This window comes from Aotus nancymaae, unplaced genomic scaffold (assembly GCF_030222135.1).
Source record: "Aotus nancymaae isolate 86718 unplaced genomic scaffold, 86718_ANA_hifiasm-v0.15.2.pri h1tg000015l_1, whole genome shotgun sequence".
Lineage (NCBI taxonomy): Eukaryota > Metazoa > Chordata > Mammalia > Primates > Aotidae > Aotus > Aotus nancymaae.
The window spans coordinates 10107878-10129323 of NW_026988427.1; the positions used below are offsets into that span (position 1 = coordinate 10107878).

Genomic DNA, 21446 nt, shown 5'->3' on the forward strand with positions numbered 1-21446 from the left:
CGGTGATTTTTTTTTTTTTTTTTTTGAGACAGAGTCTCACTCCGTCACCCAGGCTGGAGTGCAGTGGCGCAGTCTCGGTTCACTGCAACCTCCTACTCCCGGGTTCAAGCAATTCTTCTACCTTAGCCTCCCGAGTAGCTGAAACTACAGGCTTGCGCCACCGCGCCCAGCTAATTTTTGTATTTTTAGTAGAGATGGAGTTTCACTATATTGGCCAGGCTGGTCTCAAACTCTTGACCTCGTGATCTGCCTGCTTCGGCCTCCCAGAATGTTGGGATTACAGGCGTGAGCCAACGCGCCCTTCCACTTTGGTGATTTTTAACATCCTAAGGGAGGGTGTTAAAACTGCCCATAGTAGGCCACCTTATTCCAGGCGGAGAGGAGGGGAGGCCAGACAGCCAGAGCTTCCACTGAAGGAGGCAGAGCTCAGCCACTGGTGTTGGTGAGCGTGTCTGCCCAGGGCTGCCTGCCTCTGCCCTCCTCTTGGGAAGACAAGCTCTATCCCCAGCTGAAAACACATCACAACCCTGATGAGCCTTGCTTTTGCAGATAGGCCCCAACTCCCAGCTCCCCGGTGGTCCTCAGGCCTGGCTGAGAAGCACGTCCGTGAGGCACTGCCTTGACCTCTGGTCCGGCACCTGCCAGCTTCCCTGATGTGGCAACAGCCCCGGCTGCCAGTGAGTCTGATGATATTTGGAAAAGTATTTTTTAAAATGAGATTACTGAATTTACAAACTTGACATTTCCTATAGGCTGTATAAGCTCTTTTCATGCTTACCTTCATATCCAGTCCACTCATTGAGGTACATGCTAAATAAATTTTTTTTCTACATTTTAATTTTTTTAGAGACAGGATCTCGCTCCGTTGCCCAGGCAGGAGTACGATGGCACAATCATGGCTCACTGCAGCCTTGACCTCCTGGGCTCAAGTGATCCTCTCACCTCAGCCTCCCCAGTAGCTGGGACCACAGGCTCAGGCCACCCCCGCCCCATGTCCAGCTGAAGCTAGTTTTAACTGAAGAAAAATCAAAGTATTCTCCTGCTGTTAACCTTAATTATTGAGGCACTGACTCTGCTATAGGAAAACAAGGAGGTGACGTTAATGTCAGTGGTTGACATTAACCACTGGCAAGTGACAATATGGTTCCTTGCCAAGTGGATGCTGCTCATAAATGTCATGAAAGAAAAACACTGATTTTAGTGAAGCAGAACGTAGAAGGAAAAGAGTGGGATTGTACAGTTAATATCGTCAGCAGACTTTTATGAAGCCTCTGTGCCAAACACACTACTTGAAGTTGGAGTGAATCCGTGACCATTGAGATTTTGGCTGTTTTATACAATGAGTGTATTATCAACCAACTAGGGTATGAGAGCAAATGATATGAAGGTGAATCTGGATGAGGAGGGACTTCCAGGGCACAGGTGGAGGGGAGGCATTGCAGCCACAGAGAGGCCCGAGGGAACAGTGGCGAGGACGTGTGGACAATGGCCAGGAGGCAAGAGCAGCACTTCCTGGGCAGGGGAGACTCGCCAGGGGGACCAGACTCCTGTCTCTGTTTGGAAAGAAAAGGAACCGCACTGGGGGTTGGGGAGGCCTGGGATGCCAGTCCTGCCTGAGGGGCCAAGGCAAAAGGGAGGCATTCACAGACCCCACACCAGGCTCTGATGGCAAGTGGAAAAGGAGGGAGATTGAAGCAGAAGCCTGGGCTTCCAGTCCTGGTGCCTGGGTGGGTGTTGGGGGTACCCAGGGAGAGCCCTGTGGGGATACTTTAGGTCTGGGCTGGCAGGGGCTCTGGAAGGGGGCGTGGAGGTGCAAACCTGGTGCCCAGGTGGAGGTTCGGTGGGGGCGAGCTGGCCAAGGTACAGACCTCTGCATCAGAATGCCTGTGAAGCTGTGTTTCTATGTTTCTTAATTTTTTTAGAAACAGGGTCCCACTCTGTTGCCCAGGCTGGAGTGTAGGGGTGTGATCTCAGCTCACTGCAGCCTCAGCCTCCTAGGCTAAAGTGATCCCCCTACCTCTGCCTCCAGAGTAACTGGGACTACAGGTGCATACCACCATGCCCAGCTAATTTTTTTTTTTTTTTTTTTTTGAGACAAGTCTCACTCTGTCCAGGCTGGAGTGCAATGGTGCAATCTCAGCTCACTGCAACCTCCGCCTCCCAGGTTCAAGGGATTCTCCTGACTCAGCTTCTCAAGTAGCTGGGACTACAGGTGTGTGACACCACACCTGGCTTAATTTTTAATTGTTTTAAAGACAAGAGTTTCTCCATGTTGCCCAGGCTAGCCTCAAACTCCTGGGCTCCAGTGATCTGCCCACCTCAGCCTCTCAAAGTGCTGGGATTATAGGCATGAGCCACCACACCCAGTCAGAAGCTGTGTTTTAAGAGAACATGCCACCTTGTCCTGCTGAATACCGCCACGTAATCACAATATCTATGGCACCCAAATCTCTTCCTTCCTCCTCCCTCCCCCAACACACCCCCACAGGTATGCACGCACTCACACTCAATGGAGGCAGAATCTCCCAAGAGGGGCTGGCCAGGAGAGGTGTCCCTGAGTTCAGATGGAGGCGGAAGCCAGAGTGGGGCTGGAACCCCCCAGTGACATAAGCCTGGGGCTTGGGATAAAGCCCTGACCTTTAAGGTGTGGAGAGAAGGAGCTACTGAAGCAACTGATTTAGAAAAGCAATTGAAAATGATTTCCTTCTTCAAGGAAGGCAGGCCAACTAGCTGTCACTTCATCTCCTGTGTTCAGTGTCACCCAGAAGCAGAGTTTAATGTGACTAAACTCAACCCTGGCTCATAATGTCAGGGAAGGTGGGGAGATGAGTAAGGGATCCTCATCGCACGGCGACACCCACAGCTTAAAATAGGCGCCTTCCCCTCCCAGGTCCGGTTAGGGCAGATGTTACACGTGAGGGGCATGGAGTTCTGTCTTGGATTTTGGCCTTGTTGGTGAAGCATTCCAAAGCTTCGACACACCCTCCTTTTGGCCCATTAGCAAAGGCTGTTGATTGTAATAGTCACACAGCGCCCTCGGCTGTGGTGAAGAGTCTTGCAGAAGGACTGGGAGAAGCCCTTATGTGTTTGAAGTATTGCAGCATCAGGAAATACACAGGAAGAAGGCAGGCGGGGAGAAGGTGCCTGCGTTTGCTTCTTGGAATTCTCTTCCTTATTGTCTGAGGCAACTTCAAGGGAAGCAAAGCGTGAGCCTCCAAATCTGCACCTCGTGCGAGTCGTGGGACTGGCTGCCCCGTGACTCATGGGGGCTCCGAGTTTCCAGGTCACACTGGCCCCTGAGGCCTGGCTGTGAGGGCTCAGCTGGGGAGCAGGAGGCTCCCTGTAGCCGTGAAGCTCCTCTGGGGTATGGCTAAAGGTTCACCCTCTTTTTTGTGGGTTTCCTGGAAGAGCCCAACAAACTGAGCTTTGAAGAAGAGACACCGAGAGGGTTTCCAGCCGCCTGTGTTCTCCACAGCTGTGGCCCCACAGCCTCCAGTGACTGTGGAGGGGAAGGTGCCATCCGCCTTGGCTGCTCAAAGGGTGATGTTCCTATGCCCGCGTCTTGGCTCCTGTGGTCTCACAAAGACCCTGCGTGGGGCTGCCCAGTCGTCACCTGGACTCATCGGAGGTTTTCCTTCTTTTTCCACCCTAGGCTCAAGCTATTTTTTTCTGTTTTCTTCACTCTAACTTGGGGAAGAAGGAAGATCCTTTATGGAAAAGAAAAAAATAAATAAACCTTTCAACGTCCTGCAACTTGAGTTTTAAGCTTTCAGAAGGAGTCAGTGCTGCTGGCCAGCTCAGACCTCTGCCTGGGCTGTGGAGTTCCTCCCGTTGACTCTTCCTCCCTGTGCACACACCACAAAAGCTCTAGGTGGCCCAGCCAGCCCTGGGAAAACAGCGCTAGTGGCCCAAGCTGAGGGTGGTGCCTCGCCTAGCGCACATGCATTGTCCTGTGGGAACTCAAGGTGCACGTGGCGAGCAAGCTCCTCTCAGTCGAGGCGGAGGCTCCGGGCCCCTCTGCTCTCCTCTCAGGCCAGCCAGCTCCCTGTGGAACATGGTCACCTGGCCAGGCTGACTTGGCCTCCTCAGTCCCCCACACATCCTCAGATCATCACCTTCCCTAGCCACCTCTCTCTACAGCCACCACCATCTGTGGAGCGTCATAGACGATGGTTCTGAGCTGTGGTTTACAAATTGAACTCAACACAAAGTAAATTCAAATTTGCTTTTGGAACACCCTTTATCTCCAATTAAGTGCAAGTATATTTACACTATGTGATATTAAAGGACTTCTCCAATGACTGGGAGGTACTGAACCAAGATGTTTGTAAAGAAATGGTTGGGAGGTGATTAGGTGGAAATAACATCCCTGCCATTTCTCTTCCTTCAGGCGAGTAAGCGCTCTCATAGCAGAAGGGCTGTGGATTGCCAGCTGTGCTCTGTGGACTGGGCCGGTAGGTATGGCCCAGTTCCAGGTCCCAGCACCTTTGCTGAGTGCCCAGCCTGAGATGACGTGTGCCATCCTGGAGAGAATAGAGAGGGTGCTTCTCCAGGCAGCCTGAGCCTGGTTTGCTGAGCCAGCTGGAGGAGTGGATCTCCTGACTGGGGCTTGGGGCCAGAATCTGGTATCTTAAGCTGAGAATTGGAGGCAGGATCTACTGCAGAGAGGCAATAACTCAGCAACAACAACAAAAACTTGTCCAGTATGATTAGAAAGACAGGAAAAGGCTCCAAGCTAGAAAATGATATTTGGGGTGTGGAGAACATTCTCACCTGATAGAAGCATCCTGTTCCGTACAGAAAAAGGAGCTGGTGCAGGTCCTAGGCCACATATGTCACAATTGTTTTGAACCCTCAGTGGCTTTTATACTCATAAAATATTAAAGTTGCCCCTTTCACATTTGGGTCATTCAAAGAGCCTGCCTTACTCCAGGTTCCTCTCACTATGCACAGCCTCTCAGAGTATGGCATACAAAACTATTTTTCTAACTATAGCACAGGTGACGTGGGGTGGGGAGGCTTGGGATATACCTAAATGTGGCAAATGACTTATCTTCCACCTTGAGGGATGAAAAGGAAACTATGCACTTGAATTTTAATTCACCATTGGATTGCTTGTGCCAGAAAGAACAGTAAATATTGAAGAAGCAAAACACGATTCGCTCAGTTTTGGGCCTCCCTGTAGGGAGTTTTCTCGTCCGGAACGCAAACACCTACAAGTAGAGTGTGAGCTCGTTCTTGACAATCAGATCTCATCAACCCTTTGGAATGTTCTGGGCAGCACAGTTCCTAGGTCTGCATGGTTGGTGTAAGTATAATCAGTAGTGAAATTGTATGGTATATATCTATATGCCAACGGTGTACACCTGTTATGTGCAGAATTTGCTGATATAACCATTTCAATAAAAACCTATTGAAAAAGCTGATTTGACCACATGGAGTATTGGTGGTAACATGTATCACTGAGGACTCTCTTGGTTACAGATGACAGAAAACCCAGCCAAAACTGGTTAACACAAAAGGGGGAATGTAACAGCTCCCGAAAGCCAAAATGCCCAGAGGTGCCTGTGTCAGGCTTGCTGTAATTTGACCCTCAAATGCTGACACCAAGACACATGGCAACTTTGCTTCCTTCAAGGGAACCCCATTCCCAGGCTCAGGGTGGCAGAAACCGCATCAGCACAAGAGCCGGTCCACCTCCCCTGAGATGGCCCAGGGCAGAACGGTATTTCCCTGGCCCAACTGGCTTGGTTGGAGGCATGTGGCCATCACCAGGCAGCCCCTGTGATCACAGACAGAATGCCCTGATAGACTCAGCTGGCATGGGCTCCACTTCCACAGCCCAGGTGTCCACGCACCTTCAACTGACAGACAGGAGCTGCGTGTTCTGAGGTACGGTTTCCACTGCAGAATCGCGAACGACGCTGCACAGACAGCAGAAGTGGACGCCGGGGGCAAAGGCAGCACATGTCCCACACATGTAGACAAGAGCTGGAGCCAGAACGGTCTGCACAGGAGAGCCACCTTGCCACCCACATCATAGTGTGAACTTGGCAAATCATCTCATCTGTCTGGATTTCAGTTTTATCATCTGTAAAATAGGGATCATAAAATACCTACCTCATAGGGTTGATGTGTGGGGATTATACTTAAAATAATTTAAGAAGTAGGCTTAATGTCATATCCAGTAACAGTCTAGTATCCAGAATATATAAAGAATGCTTACAACTCGGCCAGGCGCGGTGGCTCACGCTTGTAATCCCAGCACTTTGGGAGGCCGAGGTGGGTGGATCACTTGAGGTAAGGAGTTCAAGACCATCTCGGCCAACATGATGAAACCTCTTCTCTACTAAAAATACAAAAATTAGCCGGGCATGGTGGTGCGCACCTGTAATCTGAGCTACTCAGGTGGCTGAGGCAGGAGAATTTCTTGAATTCAGGAGGCGGAGGCAGAGGCTGCAGTGAACCGAGATAGCACCATGGCACTCCATCTCAAAAACAAATAAATAATAAAGTAAAAATTTTTTAAAAAAATAGGCAAAGGATATAAACTGGCATTTCTCCTGGTAAAATATACAAATAACCAAAAAGTACATGAAAAGATGCTCAACATCATTACTCATCAGGGAAATGGAAATCCAAACCACAGTGAGATACCACTTCCCACCCTCCAGAAATGGCCATCAAGAAAAAGAAAGACAATAACGAGTGTTGAGGAGAATTGGAAAAACTAGAACTCTTACACACTGCTGGTGGGCAGGTGGAGTAGCACAGCTGCCTTGGAGAGCAGTCTGGTCATTGCTTAAAAAGCGAAACACAGCTGTATCACATGACCCAACAATACCACTCCTCGATATATGCCCAAGAGAATTAAAAACATACTCACACAAAGACTTGTACACAAGTGTTCATGGCAACATTATAATAAGAAGGGAAAACAATCCAAATGTCCATCAACAGAAAATAAACAAAATGTGGTGTATCCATACCATGGGGTATTATTCAACCATGAGAAGGAATGGAGTATCAATACGTGCTACAACATGGATGAACCTCGAACATATTATGGGAAGTGAAAGAAGCCACACACAAAAGACGACATAGTGTATGGTTCCATTTATATGAAGAAATGTCTGGAATGGGTAAAACGTACAGGGTCAAAATAGATTGACGGTTGCTGGGGCAAAGCCGGGGGCAGGCGGGGAAGTGGCGAATGGCAGCGTTGATAACAATGCTCTGGAATTAGCGATGATGGATGCCCAGCCTAGCGAATATACTAAAAACCACTAAATCTTGCACTTTGTTATGGAATGTGAATTGTATCTCAGGAAATCAAAAAGAAGTAAGCTTAGCATGCACATACTACGTGCTCAATGAATGTTTGTTCTTTTTCTTCTTATAAAAAAATCATTCTCCAGGAGTGGTCTCCGGGTCAGCAGCATCGACATCACCTGGGAACGAGTTAGGAATGCAAACGCCCTGGGGGATCGGGGCAGCGACCTGTGTGGTTTTGTTTTGTTTGAAATGGAGTCTTGCCCTAGCTGGTTTTGAACTCCTGACCTCGAGTGATCCTCCCACCTCAGCCTCCCAAGTGGCTGGGATTATAGCCGCCTGTTTGAATCAGCCTTCCAGGTGATCCTAATGTATGCCCAAGTGGGAGAGCCACTGGAATAAAGGAACAAGACAACTCTTTACCTCCTCTGAGGGTGTTAAAAAGTGCAGTTCTGCCGGGCGTGGTGGCTCACGCCTGTAATCCAAGCACTTTGGAGGCCGAGGTGGGCAGATCACCTGAGGTCAGGAGTTCATGACCAGCCTGACCAACATGGTGAAAACCTGTCTTTAAAAAAAAAAAAAAAAAAATGCAGTTCTTCCAAATTCTTTCCCTCTAGAGAGCACAATGACTATCTTAGTTCAAGCTTCCAAGGTGTTGAAGAAAGCCCACCTCTGCATCTTGAAAGCTGATTTCTATATCCAGTAACATTGCAGAAGACTGCAGATCACTCTGGGTATCAACTGCATGGACCTACATCCATCACACCAAGATTCTTGAGTGCCAGACAAAAAAACCCGCCTGGAAGCCAGGTCCAGCTCCAAGGATGATTCCAACTGCCCCCTTCCCTCTGTCCTGGTGGGGGCTTCAGCCAGCAGGGTGACCCCACACTCCAGTCGACCTGAGACAGCATGCATCCAGGCCTGTTGTCCCAGGTGGAGTTGACAGCCCCTTCACGCAGAAGGTCGTGTGTGGAGCGGTGCTACTCCTGCAGGTCAGCACTGGGAGACCAGGGACCCGCATTCACTGTCTCACACTTGCACAGAAGCTGCCACTGGCCCCAGGGACAGCCCTGACCCCATCCTCAGGGCCGGCCAGCCTCCGTGACCTCCCGTCTGTCATGGGAGGGGCTGCACTGATTTCCAAGGATGCAGCCCATCTCAGGGCTTCCTGGCACCTGTCCTGCGCTGGAGGGTTCTTCTGGTCTCTGGCCTCAGTGTCAGAATTCCGAGAACTGGCCAGGCGTGATGGTTCATGACTGTAATCCCAGCACTTTGGGAGGCCAAGGTGGGAGGATCACCTGATATCAGGAGTTCGAGACCAGCCTGGTCAACATGGTGAAACCCCCGTCTCTACTAAAAATACAAAAAATTAGCCAGGCATGGTGGCGGAGGCCTGTAATCCCAGCTACTCAGGAGGCTGAGGCAGGAGACTCACTTGAACCCGGGAGGCAGAGGTTGCAGTGAGCCGAGATCTGGCCACTGCACTCCAGCCTGGGCAACAGAGCAAGATTCTGTCTCAAAAAAAAAAAAAAAAAAACAATTCTGAGAATTAGGAGGAACTGCAAACCCTCTTCCAGGCTATCTTTGCAATGCTAACATGCCCTGGGTTGCACCCACAACAAGTCAAAAGCAGCCAAACTCTGCTTCTTCACATCTTTCTCTCACATTGCACAGCTTTCAAAACGCCAGAAGCCCTGCTCTGCACAGCAGCTCCCCTGTCTGCGGACTAGGTCGCTCCGTCCTGGGCCTCGGCCGGAGGCCAGGGGCTGGGCCGCTCTCGGAGGCCAGGCTGGCGCGCGCCCTGGGCCGGGGCGGAGGGGGCGGCGCGTGGCGCAGGCCGCGTGCGTGAGCGCCGAACGCCCACCAGGGGGCGCCGCCCGCCGGGCCCCGCCCCGGCTCGCTTCGCACGCTTCGCTCCGGGACGGCGACGGCGGCGGGCGCTTCCGCCTCGCGGGCCTCGGCCCGGTGCGAGCAGCCCCGCGATGTGGCTGAGCCCGGAGGAGGTGCTGGTGGCCAACGCGCTGTGGGTGACGGAGCGGGCCAACCCCTTCTTCGTGCTGCAGCGGCGCCGGGGCCACGGCAAGGGCGGCGGCCTCACCGGTGAGAGGCGCGCGGGCGGCCGGGCCTGTGGGAGCCGCGGCGGGGCTGGGGCGGGCGGGTCCGGTTCAGGCCCAGCCTCGGCGCGTCGCCGCGGACACGCAGGCTGGCGCGCGGCGGGGCGGGGGCGCGAGGCGAGGACCCGGGAGCAGAGCGCGGAGGGGCCGGGGCGGAGAGGCCAGGGGCTCGTGGTGGGCGACTGCGCTCTCGGCGGGCTGTCCTCGGGTCGGCGCGGGGCGGCAGAGTGGAGACCGGAGCTCCGGGGCCCTGCAGATTCCCGGGATTTCACCGCCGAAAGTTAGACCGCCCAGTCCTCATCCTCCACCTCAGTTTCCCCAGGTTCATCCAAGGGGCCAGGTGACACCAGCACACGTTTTCTTTTGCCCCTTCTTCATTCCCACCGCACCAGAGTGTTGCCCTTCTAGCAAGATCTGCGGTCCCTGGGGCTGGCCGTACTCCCATTCCCCCAGCTTCTCCTCCCTGACCTTTCCTGCTCCTGGGTGCTCCCAGAGCTGCCCCCCCAAGGCTTCGGGCAACAGCACAGGGTGCTCCTGCGAGCTCGCCAAGGTTCCCCTTTGTGGGCCCGGGCGCCACCACCACATAGGATGAGGCTGAACAGGCACCCTTGGGGTGCGCGGCCTGTGGGACCCAGGGGAGGCCCACGGGCCACTCCCTCCGCAGGTGTCCTCCTGCGCCCCTCATGCTCTAGGGCCTCGCCCGGGACTGCAGGAGCCCGGCTGGCTCAGGCTCGATCCTGTGCTCTTCAGGACGCCGATTGTTGCCCTACAGGAATGAGGTCTCAATGTTGCCAGCTCTTCCATTTTATCCAGAACATTTTCTGTGAATCGTCCTGATTTTCAGTGTTAGCAGCTAATACGGTCCTGCCAGATGCAGACCTGGGCCACACGTCTATACGTGGAAAAGACTGTTCTGTTCCCAGAAACACTGTGTTCCCTTCAGCTTCGGGCTCCCTCCTAGTGGGCCTCAAGGATCTCGGGCTCCTGTGCTGGACCTGCCTCCTGGACCCAGCTGTTCAGTGGGAGTTAGACGGCAGCCCCTGTGGCCAACCTCGAAGCTACTGCAAGCCCATTGAAAAAAGCGAGGAATCGGCCCCTTTTCTTCTGCCAGAGTGCCAGTGTGTCAGATTCGCTAGCGGGCTTGCAGCGCTTGTGCTGCGCTCGGCAGGCTTATGTGGGTCATCTCATTGGACGGCAGGTGCAGGTGCAGCCCAGCCTCGGTACACCTTCTTTCTGCAGGCTCTTCTCCTTTCCACCTCACTCTCCGTGTCCCCCGGGATCGAGCTCCCAAGGTACCCCCAGGGAACCATTCTTTGAACCCCCTCCCCACTGCCAGGTTTGGTGTGTCTTGCTGTGGCCTCTGACAGGGCCTTCCTTGTGCCATCATGGGCATTGTGGCCTCCTGAGTACTGTCCTCACTGAAGAGGAGCAGACAGTGATGTGGTTTCATTAAAGCCATCTATAAAAACATGCCAACCGGCCGGGAGCAGTGGCTCAAGCCTGTAATCCCAGCACTTTGGGAGGCCGAGGTGGGTGGATCACCTGAGGTGAGGAGTTCAAGACCAGCCTGGCCAACATGGTGAAACCCTGACTCTACTAAAAAAAATACAAAAATTAGCTGGTTGTGGTGACACACGCCTGTAATCCCAGCTACTCGGGAGGCTGAGGCAGGAGAATTACTTGAACTTGGGAGGAGGAAGTTGGAGTGAGCCGAGATCGTGCCATTGCACTCCAGCCTGGGCGACAGAGTGAGACTCCTCTGTCTCAAAAACAAAAAAATGCCAACCTAGATTTTTCATTAAAGAATCTGAATATCCAGCTTGGCCAACATGGCAAAATCCCATCTCTACTAAAAATACAAAAATTAGACGGGCATGGTGTCACCCTCCCGTAATCCCAGCTACTCAGGAGGCTGAGACACAAGAATTGCTTGAACCCATGAAGTTGAGGTTGCAGTGAGCCAAGATAGCGCTATTGCACTGTAGCTTGGGTGACAGAGCAAGATTCTGTCTCAAAAATATTAATGGATTATGAAACAAAAGTGTTAAAGTTGAGTAATATCAGTAAAAATTGTTCTGACATCAACAGGAAAAATGGCAACAAAATATTTTCAGATCATTGCAAAAGCAGCACTTCATTAAAAGGAAGAAAAAATTTCAAATAAAAACAATAAACAGGTTTTTAGATGGCTTGATAATTCAGTCAGTGAAAAGGAGTGACTCGGACAGTGGTAAAAGCTCTGTATTTTTTGCTGGTTTGTCATAAAATGGTGACACTGACAAAGATGGCATTACCAAAAAATAAAAATAAAAGAGCATTACCACAAACTGGTCAATGTGTGTCATCTGTCAAGTGGGTATATGTGATGAGAAGAAAACCTGAACTGCCCTAAAATGTTTCAGTTCAGAAATGAAAAAACTATCAATATTTTCCCAAATTTGGCAATTCTAAAAATTTACATCTTCAGTTATGATTTTTGAGACTAAAAGAAACTTCCTTGAATTGTTGGTAATAAACATCAGTGAGTCGTGGCAAAGAAACGACATTATCTTTCTGTTCTCAATACGGAAAATAATGTTGCAGAATCATTGTCCTGTGAAGGAGCGGTGAGTACATTACCAGAAATGTCTGGAAAGACAGATTTCAGGAGATGTGTCTGGCAAAGTTAAGAAAACATTTTGTTGTTTTTCTAGATTTTATGATATTTGTGGTATTGTTCTTTTTTATCTTTAATATATAACTCTGTACTTTCACATTCTAAAGCAATACTTGTTTTCTAGTCTAATTTTGTATACTTAAAGAGGGCCTCCCAGAATTTAAGCTTTGACCCCTTAGAAGTTTAAGCTCTGACCCCATGAAATTTGCATCTGCTTCTACTTGCAAGTGTTTCTGAGCCAGCAGAAGTAAATACTTCCAGGAAGAAGTAGAAGGGGATTTTTTTGATGAGGATCAAATGCTGGCTGAAGGCCTTTGACCATGGGGGTAATTCAGGACATTTCCCTCTTTGGGCTGGACCCTTTGGGTAGTATCACCATCCTGTCTGCCTCTGGCCAGAATCAGCCTTCAGGGGCCTCAGTCTGCCCCTCCTCTTACCCTCCTTGTCTCTCTGCCCTGTTCCCAGGTCTTCTCGTGGGCACCCTGGACGTGGTGCTGGACTCCAGTGCCCGTGTGGCCCCTTACCGCATTCTACATCAGACCCAGGACTCCCAGATCTACTGGACAGTGGCCTGTGGTAGGTGCCCTTAGTTGTGAGGGGTGCTGGACAGGGTCTGCCCTGGAAGGGCCATTGCCAAGAGGGAGGGGTGTGTAGCCCACATGCCTGGGTGGAGTTCCCTGCTGACAGCTCAGGCCAGGCCAGCAAGAGGGAAGTAGAGGAATCTTTGCTTCCAGCTTGGGAAGGCAGCTCCACTGGTCACGGGGACAGGGTAAGAGAGGACAGCCCCATGTACCTCTGGGGGCGCAGGCTTGGGGCTAGCCAACGTACACATTCTCATGCCACCTTTTCTCAAGGTAGATATAGTCAGCCTGGTTCAAAGATTCCATATTTGCAAATTGGCCTACTCAATGAAATTTATTTGCAGTCCCCAAATCAATACTTCCAGCAATTTTGTGGTCATTTGGAGACATTCACTAACATATGCATGTTCAAAGCAGTGAAAAATTTGAGTCGCCTGATGCCCATGTCCCCAGCTGAGGTGGAACAGGGTGACACTCTGCCTTCTTGATCCAGCTCTCCTGCTGCACACGCATGTCCTATTCATGGTCTCGTCAGTGCCATGTTTGTGCTTGTTGCTGGTTACTTGGCTGCTTAAAATGGCTCCTAAGCATAGCGCCAAAGCGCTATCATTTCTAAGAGCAAGAAGGCTGGTTTGTGCCTTGTGAAGGAAATCCATGCTTTAAAGCAGCTTTGTTCAGGCGTGAGTGATAGTGCTGCTGGCCATGAGCTCAATGCCAGTAAGTCAGTAATACATATATTTTTTTTTTGAGACAGTCTCGCTCTGTTGCCAGGCTGTGCAGTGGCGCAATCTCAGCTCACTGCAAACTCTGTCTCCTGGGTTCAAGTGATGCTCCTGCCTCAGCCTCCTGAGTAGCTAGGACTACAGGTGTGCTCCACCACACCCAGCTAATTTTTGTATTTTTAGTAGAGACAGGGTTGCTAGGGTTTCACCATGTTGACCAGGATGGTCTCCCTCTCTTGACATCATGATCTGCCTCCCTTGGCCTCCCAAAGTGCTGGGATTACAGGCATGAGCCACCATGCCCTGCCAGTGATACATATTAAATAAGGTGTCTTTAAACAGAAACACATGTGAAACAGTTAAGTATCCGTCGGTTGACAAAAGTGTGATCAGAGGCTCGAGAAACCTAACCTTGTATTATCCCAGGGTACTGCTTCAGGATTCGCTAACACAGTGTTCACAGCCATTTTACAGAATCTAACCACCTGAATAATGAGAATCTACTGTAGTTGTCCTCCTAGGTGGAAGTGCATCCACCCTTCCGGGAGTGTGAAGGAAAGTTCCCTTTCGGTGGGCACCTGCTGGGCTGAATTTGCTCTGAGAAAATGACAGTTCTAGCTGACACTCAGACAGTGCTTCCTGTGTGCCAGCCACTTGCCTGAACCACCTGGCAGCTCCAGAAGGCATAAGTACTTCTGTCTTCTCTGTGTTGAAGGTGAAGAAACTCTGGCCTGGAGGGGTTGCGTAACCTGCTCAAAGTCACACAGCTGCAGTTTGGACCCTCTCAGTACCTCTCTGAAGCAGAAGCCATAATGCCATTGTTCTCCAGGATAGTGGTTTCCCTTGAAGGCCTGGGAGAAGATGATGATACTCAAAAGTTTGTCAACCTCATGGCTAGATTCCAGCTTCAGGAGGGGAAGGGTCAAGGGAGTAAAAGCACAGGGCAGGTCATGCCCCAGGAACAGCCCCACTCCCAGGTGGACGCTCTGCATGGGCATCCTGACCAGCAGGACCCTTCTCCCTTGCAAGACTGAAAAACTCAGTAAGAGTTAGGAAGAGGAGTCTGCCCAAGGCCAAACGGGGAAGTCTAGTTAGACCCCAGGTCTTCGGTTCCAGAGCCTGAGTGGGCCCTGGGGGCAGCAAGAGTTTGCCTGCCAGAAGAGGGGCTTCCTGTGGGGAGGGGACCATTTCTGAGCCGGCCAGGAGGTTGGTATCTGCTGATGAAGAGAGGAGCTACTTTAACGTGGGCCCTTGAGATTTCCATCTCTGGCAGCAAGAGCCGCCTCTCCCTGAGGAGAGAAAAGTTTGAGGGGCAGAGGGGGAATCCCTTTAATCACAGTGGGCCTGGGGCCCTGGAGGGACCCAGCCACAGCCACACTGCGGAGCCTGTGTATACAGCCCCATGCCCCACCATCCTGTTAGGTCCAAAGCCCTGTACTGGCCCTGGCTGCACCTCCCTTTCCTGCAAACCAGGCTAGAAGCAGCTCACCAAAACCAGACATGGCCCCGCCAGCACCTGCCCAGTGAGTCCTGCGCCTTGAGCCTGGTGTTTGAGGACTCATGGGAGTCTGCCTGCCTCCATTTCTGGCTTCCTCTTCCCAGCTCACAGCCTGACCTTCAGCCGGACTACACACTTGCAGGGCCTGGAGGAGCCACACCCCTCCAGGCTGTTATGCATAGTGTCCACCATGCCAGCTAACCTTCCTTCCTACTCTACTGAGAACTGCCCAGACTCCACAGACCCATCCTTCCTTCTTACTCCTCGGACTTGACGTGTCTGCGCACTCTTTTACAAGGAAGCGCATGAGGCTGGGAGCTCCCGAGGGTGAGGGCAGGCTCTGCAGCCAGGCAGCCAGGGTTAGGATTCTGGTTTGATCACTTCCCAGCTGTGACCTTAGGTAACTTATTTTACCTCTCTGTGCCTCAGCTTCATCTATTAAAATGAAAATAATGGTACCTGTCTCCACTGTGTTCTGAGAATGAAATAAGATAATCCATGGAAAACTCTGAAAACAGAAATAGCATTTAATACTCTAATTAGCTATTATTTTTATTCCCAGTACCTAGCATAGAGACTGAGTAGTTCGTTTTCTTAGTATTAAATGAAGATTGAGTTACTTATAACTAATATTTTTTAGTGCACATATGTTTAACAACAAAAATTGTTTTTGAGACAGTCTCTTTCTCTTGCCCAGGCTGGAGTGCTGTGGTGCAGTCACAGCTCCCTGCAGCTCCCTGGCTGAAGCAGTCCTCCCACCTCAGCCTCCTGATTAGCTGGGACTACAGGCCCACGCAACCATGCCTGACTAATTTTCTCTATTTTTCGTAGAGACAGCCCTGTTGCCCAGGCTGGTCTCAAATTCCTGGGCTCAAATGATACCCCTGCCTCAGCCTCCCAGAGTGCTGGGATTAGAGGAGTGAGCCACTGTGACTGGCCTGTAAATATATATATATATATTTTTTAAGACGAAGTCTTGTTCTGTTGCTAGGCTGGAGTGCAGTGGCATGATCTTGGCTCACTGCAACCTCCAGCTCCCTGGTTCAAGTGATTCTTCTGCCTCAGCCTCCCAAGTAGCTGAGATACAGGCATGCGCCACATTTCCCAACTAATTTTTGTATTTTTAGTACAGGCGGGGTTTCACCATGTTGGCCAGGATGGTCTCAATCTCCTGACCTCGTGATCCGCCCGCCTAGGCCTCCCAGAGTGTTGGGATTACAGGTGTGAGCCACCGCGCCCGGCCAATATTTTTGATTGAAGTGCTGACACATCTACACAGACAGCTCGGAGATTTCTTCTGTTTCAGTTTTCTAGGAATGTATGTGTAAAAGAAAATGATACGGTAGACTTGTACCACATGTAAATCCGACTTCCAGATTCAACTGTGGGTTCCTGGCAAAGAGACTGAAAAAGAAATCTCTACCTATCAACTAGGCCTTGTCCTCTGTGCATCAGGGAAAGGAGGCTATTATAGAAATGCAAAGAAAAATGAAAAAACAGTTAAAAGTAAATTACAGATAACGTAAGGGGTTTCCGGGAGTAATTCTGGGGCCTTTTGTGACTCACTGCAAGCTGTGTGATTCTGGGTACAATCATTTTCCCATGGGCATCCTCCCCGAGGCCCATCAGGGAGGTCTGTCCTGTGGCCTTGCTTCTTAGATCAGGATCTGCTTGAGGAGATTTGACAAAGCAAACAGATCAGCCCCAAGCAGAAGAGCCAGGCTGTGACATAGTTATAAGCAGGTGCCATGGGCTGGAGTAGGTCACAGGCCCAGCGTGGCTTGGAGGGAGGGTTGGAGCCATCTCTAGCTGGCAGAAGCGCATGGTGACGTAGGGAAGGAGGGTAGCCAGGGGAAGGCACCCCAGCAGAAACATCTGGTTCACAGTCACACTAGACTCGTGTCTTGGCCAAGGCTCTCTGCATGCCTGGTGGGTGGGCCTCCTATCCCACCCCTGGACAGCTGATAACGATTCAGGGTGTCATTCACTCCTCATCCTTGTGTTCATTCAGAACAGGCAAAACCCCAGAAACAGGGGTGCTGGGGGTAGGGGGAGCCAGGCCAGGCAGAGATCTCTCATCCCTTTGCTCTTCCCCTGTGGCTTCTTCCCCAATTCCTTGATGAGAGCAAACAGTTCTACCCTTTGGAAGAGGCATCGTGCTGCCATCTCTACATTTTTGTTTTGTGTGTTCTGTTTTTTTGGATATGGGGTCTCACTTTGTCATTCAGGCTGCAGTGAGCCTCTGCCTCCCAGGATCAAGCAATCCTACCTCAGCATCCTGAGTAACTGGGACCATAGGCACACGCCACCACACCCAGCTAATTTTTTTGTATTTTTGGTTTTGCCATGCTGCCCATGCTGGTCTCGAACTCCTGGGCTCAAACAATCCTCCTGCCTTGGCCTCCCAAGGTGCTGGGATTACAGGCATCAGCCATGGCACCCAGACTTTCTCTACATTTTTTTATTTCCACTGGGCCTGTGGAGTTCAGGGACCCCCTCCCTCCTAGGTGGGGCAGACACTAGGGAAGAGGGTGGCCAGGAGAAACAAGAGAGGGACCGTAGCTACTTGCCTGCCCAGCAGGAGCCTAGGAGGCCAGGGGCCTGGATTCTTGTAGGAAGCTCCGGCTGCTATCTGTGGACACCTGGATTCTCAGGAAAGAGCTGGACTCCTTTATACAAAGTGTGATTGTGTCTGATTAACACATACATAGCGAAGGCCACATTAAGTTCTTTCAACATGAGGAAAAGTATAAGTGACACACAGGAAACAGTGACTCTCACTGTTGGCTTCAGGGACAGGTGGAAACGTTCTCTCCCACATGCCTGTGATTCTGCCTGGATGTTTTAATTTTTTGTTTTTTACCAGGACCATTTATTACTTTGGTTATACACATATTCATAAGCTTAACAGGGAGAAGACTAAGCAGCTTGAAGATTTTAGTTGCTATGATTTAGCAAATTAGATTGCCCACTTTCATCTTGCTTCTTTGAATTTGTGTTTAAGGCCTGGTGAATTTATTATTTTTCTTTTACTTCACCAAACCTCTTCTAGGTTCTTCACGCAAAGAGATCACAAAACACTGGGAATGGCTGGAAAATAACTTGCTCCAGACACTGTCCATCTTTGACAGTGAGGAAGATATCACCACCTTCGTCAAGGGCAAGATACATGTAAGGTTTACGTGCCACTCCCTGTTCTCACCCTTCCCTGGCCGGCAATACTCTGGTGTATTATCCTGTTTAATCTTTACGATGTAGGGTGTGTCCCAATTTTTCAGAGGTGGAGACTGAAGTGTCAGTGCTCCTTCTCGTGGAGTTGAAAGGGGCAGAGGAACTTATGACCCAGGAAAACCCCTTCTTACTCTTGCTGGGACCTGGAGGCTACTGAAGCCTAGCTTGGGGCTTCCATTCCTAGCCAAGTGCCTTGGAAGGCGTATGCAGATAGACAATTCTGTTTGCCAGAAGAGATGCTGGAAACAATAGGATATTTTGAGTTATTTTTATTATAAAACTAACATTATTTTAAAAGACACACATCCTTTACCCAAAAATTCCATTTCTTGGAGTTTACCCTAGAGTGTATTTATATATGCAGAATATACAGTTTAAAGGGCCAGGTATGGTGGCTCACATCTGTAATCCCAGCACTTTGGAAGGCAAGGCAGGAAGATCATTTGAGCCCAGGAGTTTGAGACCAGCCTGGACAACATAGCGAGACCTCGTCTTTAAAAAAAAAAAAAAAATATATATATATATATATATATATTTATATGTGTATATATATACATACACCCATATATATTTATATATATATATGTAAACACAGTTTAATATGTTTCCCAAAAAGACTGGAAACGATGCCTCCTGGTCCCATGATAAGGGAGGAAAGCAGCTATTCTCTCCTCTGCAACATGAGAGTAATAGTAGGTGCTGACATTTACTGAGCACTTTATGTATGCTCATTGTGCTAAGTGCTGTGTGTTCAAGGTACTATTAAGTCATGAAAGTTATATATGGTATACTTAATGCAATATTTTGTAGCCATCAAAACAATGGTTATGAAAATTACAGCAGTGCGTAAAAACTCATGGTGATCTCTAGGTTGTTTCCTCTTGGGAATAATTAACAGAATAATGATGATTTATGTGAATATATGTGTCTTTTTTTTTGAGACAGGGTCTCACTCTGTTTCCTAGGCTGGAGTGCAGTGGCACAGTCTTAGTGCACTGCAACCTACACCTCCCAAGTTCAAGCAAATCTCCTGCCTCAGCCTCCCAAGTAGCTGGGATTACAGGCACGCACCACCACGCTGAGCTAATTTCTGTAATTTTAATAGAGATGGAGGTTTGGGCGCAGTGGCTCACACCTGTAATTCCAGCACTTTGAGAGGCCGAGGTGGGTGGATCACCTGAGGTCAGGAGTTCGAGAGCAGCCTGACCAACATGGCGAAACCCTATCTTTACTAAAAATACAAAAATTAACCGGGCATGGTGGCGTGCACCTATACTCGCATCTACTCGGGACCTGAAACAGGAGATTTGCTTGAACCCAGCAGGCGGAGGTTGCAATGAGCAGAGATCACATCACTGCAGTCCAGCCTGGGTGACAGAGGAAGACTACATCTCAAAAAAAAAAAAAAAAGTAGAGATGGGGTTTTGCCATGTTGGCCAGACTGGTCTCAAACTCCTGACCTCAAGTGATCTGCCCGCCTTGGTCTCCCAAAGTTCTAGGATTACAGGCATGAGCCACCACACCTGGCCTGAATGTATGTATCTTTTTTTTCTGTGAGGTTATTGCCTTAAGTTAGATTCGTGGGAGGGCTCTTACTAGGTCAAAGTCATGTGGTACAAAGTTGCTTCGGGCAGGCCCTTGTGAATTCCTGATACCAGAACTTCCTAAGCCTCGGCAGACATTACCAAGTTTCTCAGCTCTTCTCGGTGCACTTTGGGGTTCAAGATGAGACCTGGTTGCCTCTGTCTCTAGGAAAACAGATGGAGAGAGCGGAAGCAAACCTTTACTCTCTGGTGAACAACTGGGCGATGATAATAATAGTAGTCGTGGCATTATTCACTGCCTCCTATGTGCCTGGCCCAACAAACGAATCAGCAGAACAAACTCTAAATGACTCATAAGCCAGGGAAGAAATGGAAATGAGAAAATGTTTAGAATTGAGGCCCAGTGTGGTAGCTCACGCCTGTAATCCCAGCACTTTGGGAGGCCAAGATGAGTGGATCACTTGAGGCAGGAGTCCGAGACCAGCCTGGCCAACATGGGAAAACCCTGTCTCTACTAAAAAAAAATTCTTTTTTTGAAATGGAATTTCGATCTTGTTGCCCAGGCTGGAGTGCAATGGCGCAATCTCAGCTCACTGCAACCTCTGCCTCCCAGGTTCAAGCCATTGTCCTGCCTCAGCCTCCCAAGTAGCTGGGATTACAGGCATGCACCACCGTACCTGGGTAATTTTTTGTATTTTTAGTAGAGATGGGGTTTCTCCATGCTGGTCAGGCTGGTCTCGAACTCCCGACCTCAGGTGATTTGCTCGCCTCGGCCTCCCAAAGTGCTGGGATTACAGGTGTGAACCACCGCGCCTGGCTAAAAATTTTTTTTAAAGTAGCTGGTGGCCGGGCATGGTGGCTCACACCTGTAATCCCAGCATTTTGGGAGGCCAAAGTGAGCGGATCACAAGGTCAGGAGTTTGAGACCAGCCTGGCAAACATGGTAAAACCCTGTCTCTACTAAAAATACAAAAATTAGCTGGGCGTGGTGACACATGTCTGTAATCCCAGTTACTGAGAGACTAAGGCAGGAGAATCGCTTGAACCCGGGAGGCAGAGGTTACAGTGAGCTGAGATCATGCCACCACACTGCAGCCTGGGTGACAGAGCAAGGCTCTGTCTCAAAAAAAAAAAAGTAGCTGCATGTGGTGGTGCGCACTTACAGTCCCAGCTACGCGGGAGACTGAGGCAGGAGAATCACTTGGACTTAGGAGACAGAGGATGCAGTGAGCTGAGATCATACCAATGCACTCCAGCCTAGGCAACAGTGAGACTCCATCTCAAAAAAATAAAATAATTGAGATACTACTTAGCAATATATGTGGGATGCAGTGGGAGCAATACACACAAGGAAATTTCAAGCTTTCAATCTTATAAAAGAAGGATGAATGAAAATAAATGAGCCAAGTGTCCAGTAAGTTAGAAAAAGAACTCCAGAGAAACCAAGAAGTAAGACAGAAGGAAATAGTAGAGGGCCAATGTTATTTCTGTAGAAAACAAGGGAGACATAGAGAGGAGCAGCAGATCCCCAAATACTAGCAAACCTGTAGCAAAAGGGACCCAAGACAAAAGAGAGAAACCTCAAATATGCAGTTTTGGGGATACGCCATGAGCAGCATCTGTAAAAAAAAAAATGCAAAGCTCTAAAGAGAGACAGGATAACAAACAGCCTTAAACCAGTACCTTTAAGAATTTAGACAAAAAGGGGCAGGACGTGGTAGCTCATACTTGTAATCTCAGCGTATTGGGAGGCTAAGGCAGGTGGATCACTTAAGGCCAGGAGTTCAAGACCAGCCTGGCCAACATGGCAAAACCTCGTCTCTACTGA

General features: G+C 49.8%; 1 protein-coding gene across 2 annotated transcripts in view; it reads left to right on the forward strand.

Moving 5' to 3' along the window:
* The first annotated feature begins 9178 nt into the window (after window positions 1–9178).
* The window catches only part of TBC1D9B (TBC1 domain family member 9B), a 49436-nt gene continuing 37168 nt past the window's right edge, over window positions 9179–21446 (forward strand). For both annotated transcript variants that reach the window (XM_012451489.2, XM_012451490.2), the window contains exons 1-3: window positions 9179–9372; window positions 12508–12618; window positions 17896–18014. In XM_012451489.2, coding sequence (XP_012306912.2) covers window positions 9255–9372; window positions 12508–12618; window positions 17896–18014 — 348 coding nt within the window. In that variant the 5' untranslated portion in view covers window positions 9179–9254. The remainder of the gene's footprint in view (window positions 9373–12507; window positions 12619–17895; window positions 18015–21446) is intronic.